The sequence below is a fragment of the Quercus suber genome, unplaced genomic scaffold (assembly GCF_002906115.3).
Source record: "Quercus suber isolate HL8 unplaced genomic scaffold, Cork oak 2.0 scaffold_214, whole genome shotgun sequence".
Taxonomy (NCBI): Eukaryota; Viridiplantae; Streptophyta; class Magnoliopsida; order Fagales; family Fagaceae; genus Quercus; species Quercus suber.
Genome location: NW_027069672.1, coordinates 335,357 through 344,550, shown reverse-complemented (window position 1 = coordinate 344,550; position 9,194 = coordinate 335,357). Strand labels below are relative to the sequence as shown.

The 9,194-nt window shown below is 42.8% G+C and overlaps 1 protein-coding gene across 1 annotated transcript; it reads left to right on the top strand.

Annotated features, from left to right (window-relative positions):
* The first annotated feature begins 6,594 nt into the window (after positions 1–6,594).
* LOC112039574 (UDP-glycosyltransferase 73E1) lies at positions 6,595–8,433 on the top strand. Its single transcript, XM_024072463.2, has one exon. It carries the CDS (start codon positions 6,812–6,814, stop codon positions 8,297–8,299), a length of 1,488 nt encoding a protein of 495 aa, XP_023928231.2. The 5' UTR covers positions 6,595–6,811; the 3' UTR covers positions 8,300–8,433.
* Positions 8,434–9,194: the final 761 nt, after the last annotated feature.

Genomic DNA, 9,194 nt, shown 5'->3' with positions numbered 1-9,194 from the left:
GGGATCAAAATGCTGAAGCCAACAAAGTGGCACGGAGTGCATCAGCAGATGATCAAGCAAAGATAAATGATTGGAGGCTGGAAGAACAAAACTCTCCTAGCATCGAAGAATTTCAAACCTTCACTGTGCACACCCGCTCCGAATGGACGAATCCAATTCTGTCTTAACTTAAAGATGGACGGTTACCACCAAACCCTGAAGAAGCCAAGAAGGTCCAGAAGTGAGTTGCCCAGTTCATGGTACTGAATGACGAGCTTTACAAAAGAGGCTTCTCCCAGCCCTACTTGAGGTGCGTAGAAGAGGAAGAATCCAAATATATTCTGGTAGAGGTCCACGGGGGAGTTTGTGGCGATCACATAGGGGCAAAGTCCCTTGTTAGGAACATTACAAGGGCAGGTTACTTTTAGCCCACAATGCAACAAGACGCAGTGGATTTCGTCAAGAGATGTGACAGTTGCCAAAGGTATGAGAATGTTCAACGAGTCGCAGGGGAAAAGATGACAACTATTGCCTCACCTTGGCCATTTGCAAAGTGGGGGATCGACATTATGGGCCCCTTACCACAAGGAAAGAGACAAATGAGATTCCTATTCATCGCAATTGACTACTTCACGAAATGGGTCGAAGCGAAAGCGCTAGAAATGATCATAGAGGCAAAGGTACAAAATTTTGTATGGAAAAATATTGTTTGCAAGTTTAGGATACCAAAGACGATCATCTCAAACAACAGTTGTCAGTTTGACAGTCACAGATTCAGATCATTTTGCTCAAGCCTAGGCATCAAAAACAAGTACTCGTCCCCAGGACATCCTCAGGCCAATGGACAGACGAAAGTAATGAACTGGACCTTACTTAAGATCATCAAGTCCCAGTTAATGGAGGCAAAGGGAGCGTGGCCAAGGAGTTACCAAGCGTCCTATGGGCTTATAGGACTATTGCACGAACACCAACTAGAGAGACACCATTTAACCTAACTTACAGTATAGAAGTAGTCATCCTAGTCGAAGTAGGACTCACAAGCCTCAAGAGGGAGTTCTTTGACGAACAAAGCAACGACAGTCAGTTAAAGTTGAACCTAGATTGTCTGGACGAAGTCAAAGACCAAGCCTCCCAGAGAATGGCCAAGTACCAGCAGAAGATGGCTGAATACTACAATCAGAGGGTAAAGCTGAAAAGATTCAACATCGGGGATCTCGTCCTCCGAAAAGTGACTCCTGCAACAAAGGATCCAGCACAAAGCAAACTAGGACCAACCTGGGAAGGACCCTACAAAGTCGTCCACTATTCACGACAGGGAAGCTACCACCTAGAGGGCCTGGAGGGAAACAAGCTACCTCGTCCATGGAATGTCGAGTATCTAAAAAGGTATTACGAAAAGGAACCATAGCCTAATTGTAAGCAGTCAGCATAATTTCATTCTTTTTAATGCAAGTCATGTATTCAAATGAACGTATTATTCAGCATTTCATACGTATTATTCAGCAATTCATGTATTCTAATTATCTCTCTCTCAAAAACCAAAATTGCCGTCCAAATCCGAGTTAAAAAATAAGAAAGACGATAAGATTCCTTAAGTAGATGTACATCGTTTAGATTAGAAAGACGATAAGATTCCTTAAGTGGATGTACATCGTCCAGATCTAAAAAGACGACAAAAATCCTGAAACGGATAAACATCATACAAGAATACGTCAATAAAAATTCTCTAAGCCCCTAGACGGACGAAGAGAACACTTAAACAAAAATCTTCTAAATCCTTAGGAGGACGAAGAGAGTACTTCAATAAAAATTCATAAGTCCTTAGATGGACGAAGGGAATGCTTCCACAAAAATTCTCTAAGTCCCTAGACGAACGAGAAGAATATCAACAAAAGGATGAATATAAAATGCTTAGATATATCATATATATAAAAAATATGCAAATTGTTCAAAGGCCCCAAAACATATAGGGCACAAAAAGATTGTTTGTCCAAAAGCCCCAAAACAGACAAGGCATTCAAAAAAAGAAAAAAGAAAATACATATCATAGCAAAGAAGGGGGAATGGGGTTAGGCTAGAGGAGCATCATCACCATCCTTATCCGCCTGAGAAGGATCCTCGCCATTGGTCACAAAAGCCTGGGCCGCCTCGTCCACTTCGATCTCTTTATCCACGGCTTTAAAGTCTAGGTCTTCTAGATCGATGCTCGGACCGTGCTTCACCAAGTACCTCCTTAACAATTCAAAGCCTTTGAAATACCACTGGAACAGAATGGTGTTGTACTCATTGGTTGACTAGAAGGCAAGGACGGCCTTAGCCACCACGATTTTCATCCTCTGGTCAACTGATACGAGAAGTTCGTCCTTCTATTTTACCAGTAACTTATCGGCCTTAAGCTACTCAGTCAAAGCCTTGACTTGCTCTTTGGAGGTATTGTGGGCATCCATGGCAGCAATCAAGTCTTTTCGCAGTCTCGAAACCTCAGCCTCCAATGCCTCCGCTTTTGAAGTGGCCACAACGGCCTTCTCCTTATTCGCCAGATATTGAGAAGTTATATGCATCGCCTCTCCCAACACCTGACAGTAAAATGTGTCGTCAAAACTTGAGTCAACAAAAGCAACCAAACACTCAATGACGAGGACAAAAAGGAACAAGGCAAGAAAAGGTTACCTGCACAAGCCTATGAACATGCTGGCTCACCATTTCATGGGAGGGCACGATGGAAATCTCCTTCATTTCCTCTGGAGTCAGGAGCTCGCTCACCCGAGCTATGGCTGCTCCAGCGTCAACCTAGACAGAAGAGCCCACATTCTCTTTTCCCTTGTCCCCATCTTCTGCCTCTTGGGGGCAGGGACTTCCTCAATATAAATGGCTAGAGAAGCAGTCCGTCCTTCATCCAGGGTAGGGGTGGACGAACCCCTCTCAACCGTCTCCTTCTCTTTATCAACTATCTTTAATTTTCTCTGGCCAATGTTAGAAAGGGGCTCATTTTTCTTTTCCTTAATTTTTGCATACGTATCCTTGTTGAACTTGGTTGTCATCTCTACACCAAAAAAGGAAGAAAATTAAATAGTTAAAATGAGGAAAAAAAAAAAGGACGATCAGGCATATCAAGGCAACTTACGTTTTCTCTCTTCCTGGTCAATTTCTTGAAGGACATAAGTGAAGGCTCTGGCCCTAAGCAATAATGTGCGTGGGTCAACCAGCTCGTCAAAATCATCGATCGTGCTGGCGTATTTAATCGCTTCCTGAACTCTCTTTTTAAACTGACTCTCAAGTTCAGGACGCTTTTTCACTACAGAACAAAAAATACGCAAGGTTAGAAAGACGATTAACTCAAATAGAAAAGATGAAAATGAAGAACATCTCACAGAAGGCAACGCACCAGGTTGAGGGGTCTCCCACCAGCGCAGTAACCTAGGGACGTCCCCCCAAAAGTCATCAAATAGAGTCTCCCAACCATCACCTAACACAAAGAAATACCTCGACTTCCAATAACGGAAGGACGACAAAAGGTTGACAACGAGGCGAGACCTCCTATCCCAGGGTACAAGGTCATAATATCGAGTTTCCTTAGACGCTTTTAGGCGGTAGAGATGGACGAACTCATTAAGCGTGATCATGTCCCTGTCAGTTATGGTCTTCCAAATCACCATACAGCTTATGACGATTCTCCAAGAATTCGACATAAGCTGTCCTGGAGCAATGTTCAGATGGTGAAGGAGCTCCATGATGAATGGTTGGATGGGAAATCTAAGGCCACATAAGAACGCTGCCTCATAAAAACAGACCTCACCATGAGCAAAGGCACAAGCCTTCTCGCCCTTCCTAGGAAGACAAGCCCTAGTCTCCTCAAGGAACTGGAACCTATCCCTAAACCTATTAAAGACATCTATTTTCAGAGTACACTTTTCCTTAAGGGCATGGAAAGAAGGGGACGAAGCAGAAGTAGAAGGCACAAAGGTAGCTATGTCTACCCCCACCCCAGCTGTACCTACATTAGGAGACAAGTCCATCTCCTCATCACCTAACCTCTCCTCAGACCCCATATTTTCCCTCCTTAAAACCCCTCACATAGATTTGAATCAAGCTAAAGACCAATGCAACAGAGGATACAGGTCACCCAATGCTAAACCCAAACCACTATCACTTACAACAAAATCCCCAATTTATGGGTATGGATCGCTAGAGCGATGTGGGAGCACACCTAAAGGACTATTAGAAGAGTCTAACAGCACACCTAAACGAGCAGATAGGAAGGCGATGAAGGGAGAAGTGTGCCTAATTTCAGAGTAATCCGCCATTAAGGAAAATTACACAACTCAAACAAGGAAAACAGAAGTGCAAAAGAAAAAAAAAATACAGAAAAACCAAGAAGGAAAAAGCATAGATAAAGGGCATACCTGGTAATAAAGAAGGAAACTAAGAAAGCAGAGAGCAATATGTGCGGAGAAGCCAGAAAGATCGAACGCCAAAATCAAACGCCAAAAGAAAGTAAAAAAAAAATGGGAGTTGAAGAGAAAGAGTTAAAAAGGTTTGCCTTGGAAAGTGCGGGAAAACTGAAAAGGCGTTCACCGGAAACGAGACTTGCCAACCAATCAAAATAGGCCATGTGGCCACGCTTCGTGCCACACCGCCACGGAGCAATTAATGCGGATAGCAAAACCCCAAGCACCTCAACCGTTTAAAAAAAAAAAAAAACTCATCATATTCCTAAGGTCATCCAAAATGTGGGCGGCCTTGGAATAGGGGGGTAGCTGATAGTCCCGATTATATTACCTTCGTCCACAGAGAAAGCAAGGGATGAAGATTACACCGAGCTTCGCCTCACCCCTGGTAACCACTTGGCAAGGACAAGGCCATCATCCCACAATGAATGATGAAATGTTACGAGAACACTAATGAGCCTCCACACCATTGAAAAGATATCTCCCCATTAACGCCCCTCAGGGACATTACATATTCGGGAATAATATCACCATTAAGACAGCACCAACGACTAGAAGGAAGAAGGAAGCACCTATATATATATATACCCACTCATGAGATTGGAGAGACAGGTACAAAAAAACTTCTAGCTCATGCACATTACCATCTGAATACTTCTTTTTACTTCTAACCATTTTGACTTAAGCATCGGAGGTTCTGTGGCAAGCACCACACCAATGACCACGCTCTTTCTTTTCACCATTCATCTTGTCTCAGGATCGGGATTATCCGTAGACGACTCCACTCTGGACGAACATTTCTCCTGACGATCTGAGCATCATCAGTTATAATCTGAACTTACTATTAATATCATTTCTTTATACACCAATAACAATTTGCCCCCTAATGATGTTGCCATGGCTGAATTTTATTTTTAATGTCTTTAGAAATTAGGAGTTCAAATAAATTTCAACTCAAAAATATCTGATTTCTGATACTGGTGCAATGACTAAGTTCAAAACTCATGCATGCTTTTTTTTAAAAGCAAATTTTGCCAGTAATCTCAACAAAAGGAGGTCAACTAAGGAGGTCAACTACGGGTTATGTATTTTGGTTTTCTCTATGCCTCATATCCTCCTTCCTTTTTGTTTGCTGTGAAATTGTTGTAGACATGGTATTACTCTCCACTCTACAGTTTCCATCAATTACCATGGTTTTGATTGGAAATTTAAAATAAAATAAAAACACCAAAAGTAAAAGAAAAATCAATTACGAAATCAATTACATTATTATATATAATTAATTCATTTAAATGTTTGTAAAGCATAAAAAAGGATAAAATCTTAAAAGAAGAGAAAAGACAAGTATAAATCACTGTCAAAAGGGTAGCATTTGGGAAAAAAAAATTTATACTCTCCGCTCATGTTCACCAGTGTCCTTGATCTCCTACTCTTGCACAATTATAACTCATTCGAATCTCCTGCTCCTGCAGGCTAAGGCTCAACAAGTAAAGTACCACTATAATCATCCACGCATAAGTGAAAAATACCCACTCAAAATGCCTCCTGACCATTTTCTCTTAACCAAAAAAAAAAAAAAAAAAAAGAAGTAGTCTATCTCACTCAAGAGACAGAATAAAGTGGATGACTGGACGTCTAGAACAAGACAATAGAACGCACCTAGTTTAAAACTAAAGTCACATGTAGGGTAAAAATAGTCAAATATCACATTTTTGTAAACTATGTTACAATCTATCACTGTTTTGAAAATATGTTAAAATTTACCACTTTTTGGGTACTCGAGACTCAAGTACCATGGAAAAAATTTTGAAAATTTTTAAGACTATTTTTTTTTTTCAAAGAACTCGAGGGCCTGTTTGGTAGGGCATTTCAAATACCTATTTTCAGTTTTTAAACAACATTAAACACTTTTTCATACACTTTTTCACCTATACGTATTTTAAAAAACTACAAACCACACTACTAAAACTATTCTACCAAAGTTGTTGAAACTTGAGTTTTATAGCAAACTCGAACTTCATGGTAAACTCAAATTTCACATACATGAATTTCAAAAAGTACATCCTCATATATATATATATTCAAAATAGTGATAAACTATTAATTTTTTTTACTAAACAGTGGTAATCGGCTATTTTCACCATATAAGATCATATCACACGATCCGATTCGTAACCACTTTTCCTCGTCTCCACCTGCCGGTCCAAACTCCAAAACCAAAACATCTTTACTTACTTTTCACTGTAATCGTTATCCACACTCCTTCCTCCCACTCTCGCTAATCCTTCCTTCTTGATCATCATCTTCTTTCTTCTTCTTCTTCTATATATTATATAAACAAGTTACTCCAAACCAAAAGGATCAAAATACAGTACAGGAACAGGATGGGAGGTGTCGGTGGTGAGATATTTGTTGTTACAGGTGCTGGCCAAGGTCACCTTCACCCTTGCATGGAGCTTTGCACCCACCTTTCCTCCCGCAATTTCCACACTACCCTCGTCATTCCCTCCATCTCCGGCACCACCCCCACTCAGATTCCCTCTTCCTTCTCTCAAAACCCACTCACTTCCTTCGTCTACATCACCTCGGGTCCTCCTATGCGCCCCGGATCCGATCCGACCCGCCAGCAATCCGCCCTCGAACTCCAAGCCCATATCACCACCAACCGCTCTCAGTCCCAACCTCCCATCATCTGCGCCATCGTCGACTTCCAGATCGGGTGGACCAAAGAGGTCTTCCAAAAATTCAACATCCCCGTCGTCAGCTTCGTCAGCTTCGGCGCGTGCGCCGCCGCCATGGAGTTGGGCGCGTGGAAGGCCCAGGCCGGTCATTTCAACCCGGGCGAGGAGGCCCGATTCATTCCCGGGTTACCCGAAGAAATGGCCATTACGCCCTCCGATCTTAAAAGAAAACCTGTAGGTCCAGCTCCAGGTCCTCCACGTGGCGGCCCACCTGGAGGCGGAGGTGGTAGAGGTGGTGGCGGTCCGCCTAAACCGGGTGAACGGCCACCGTGGGTTCCAGAAGTTGAAGGCGCGATCGCGTTGATGTTCAACACGTGTGACGATCTGGAGCGTCCGTTCATCGACTACATGAGAGCTCAGATGGAGATGCCAGCGTGGGGCGTGGGCCCACTCTTGCCCGAACAGTACTGGAAATCATCATCGTCCAATTCGATCATCCGCGACCGTCAGATCAGACAGCAGCAACGCCAATCAAATTACACCGAGGAGGAGGTGATCCAATGGTTAGATTCGAAGCCACGTGGCTCGGTACTGTACGTGGCGTTCGGCAGTGAAGTGGGTCCCAGCATGGAAGAGTACCCACAAATAGCGGCCGCGTTAGAGCACACAACAAACCAACCTTTTATCTGGGTCATACAACCCGGGTCGGGTATACCCAAACCCGGTGGTGGTGGGGGTCAACCCGGTTCGGAAATCCAAGAAGGGTACTATCCACATGGGCTGGATAGCAAAGTGGGTGAGAGGGGTTTGATAATAAGGGGATGGGCACCACAACTGTTGATACTGAGTCACCCATCGACTGGTGGGTTTTTGTCACACTGTGGTTGGAACTCGACAGCTGAGGCTATAGGGCGTGGGGTCCCATTTTTGGCATGGCCCATTAGGGGTGATCAACACTACAATGCCAAGTTGGTGGTGAGCCATCTCAAAGTTGGGTATAAAGTGGCTGATGATCTTTCAGAAATGGTTAAAGAGGAGGACATTGTGAGAGGAATCGAGAGGCTAATGGGGGATCAAGAGATGCATGGAAGGGCTGCTAGGCTTCGTGCAAAGTTTGAGAATGGGTTTCCTGCTACTTCTGAGGCTGCTTTGGATGCTTTTGGGGATTTTATTCGCCAAAAAGCACCTTAAATTAGGAGGACTCGAGATTTCAGTTGATGTTTACATCATTTTCTATGTTACCTTGTGTTGTGTGTACTGTGTGCCTCCTGTTCATGTAAATAATAAGGGCTTAGAAATCTAATCCAAATAAGTTGCTTTTTTAATGCATGGATTAAGTGGTTTTAAGGCACATTGAAGAGCAAGCAAGGACACTAGATAATGATGAAATCTATTTATTAAAAAAAAAAAAACACTTGTTGATGGGATCTTGGCCTTTCATAACCATATTCCTTCTATTGGGGCTTTGGTTTCCCAACCTGCCTTGATTTTGGTTTCCAATTGGCTTTAACAATTCAACAATGTCCATTGTCATCGCCTCAGCCTCCGTCACATACGGAGAAGTGTCCTTGAAATGGTGTGATAACCACAAATACATAGTCCATAGTTTTTAAAACCGGACTGGACCGGCCAGTCCAACTGGTTCAATCGGATACCGGTCACTAATCCAATCCGGTTATGACTAAAAACCGAAAATCAATCAAAACCCAAAAATAATCAGAAACCAGTCAATTCAATCGTAAAATCGGGAACCGGTATAGTTGAACCAGTTATTGGCCAGTTGGGTTGAAAACCAAAACTAACCTAAAAATGCTCACACCTCTCTCTCTCTCTCTCTCTCTCTCTCTCTCTCTCTCTCTCTCTCTCTCTCTCTCAAAGCTAGCTTTTTGAAGCTATGATCCTACCCATGCGTCACAAATCTTTAGAGAAAGAGGGAAAATAGACCCATAGACACAGAGTGAGAGAAAGACCTGGGCTTGTTTGGATTTGGAGAGGAGAAACCACAATTACTACATACATTAGCCTCAATCCATTTGAAATCGTGTGGCTAGATATTTTACTCTTTTTTTTTTTCTTAAAGAACCAG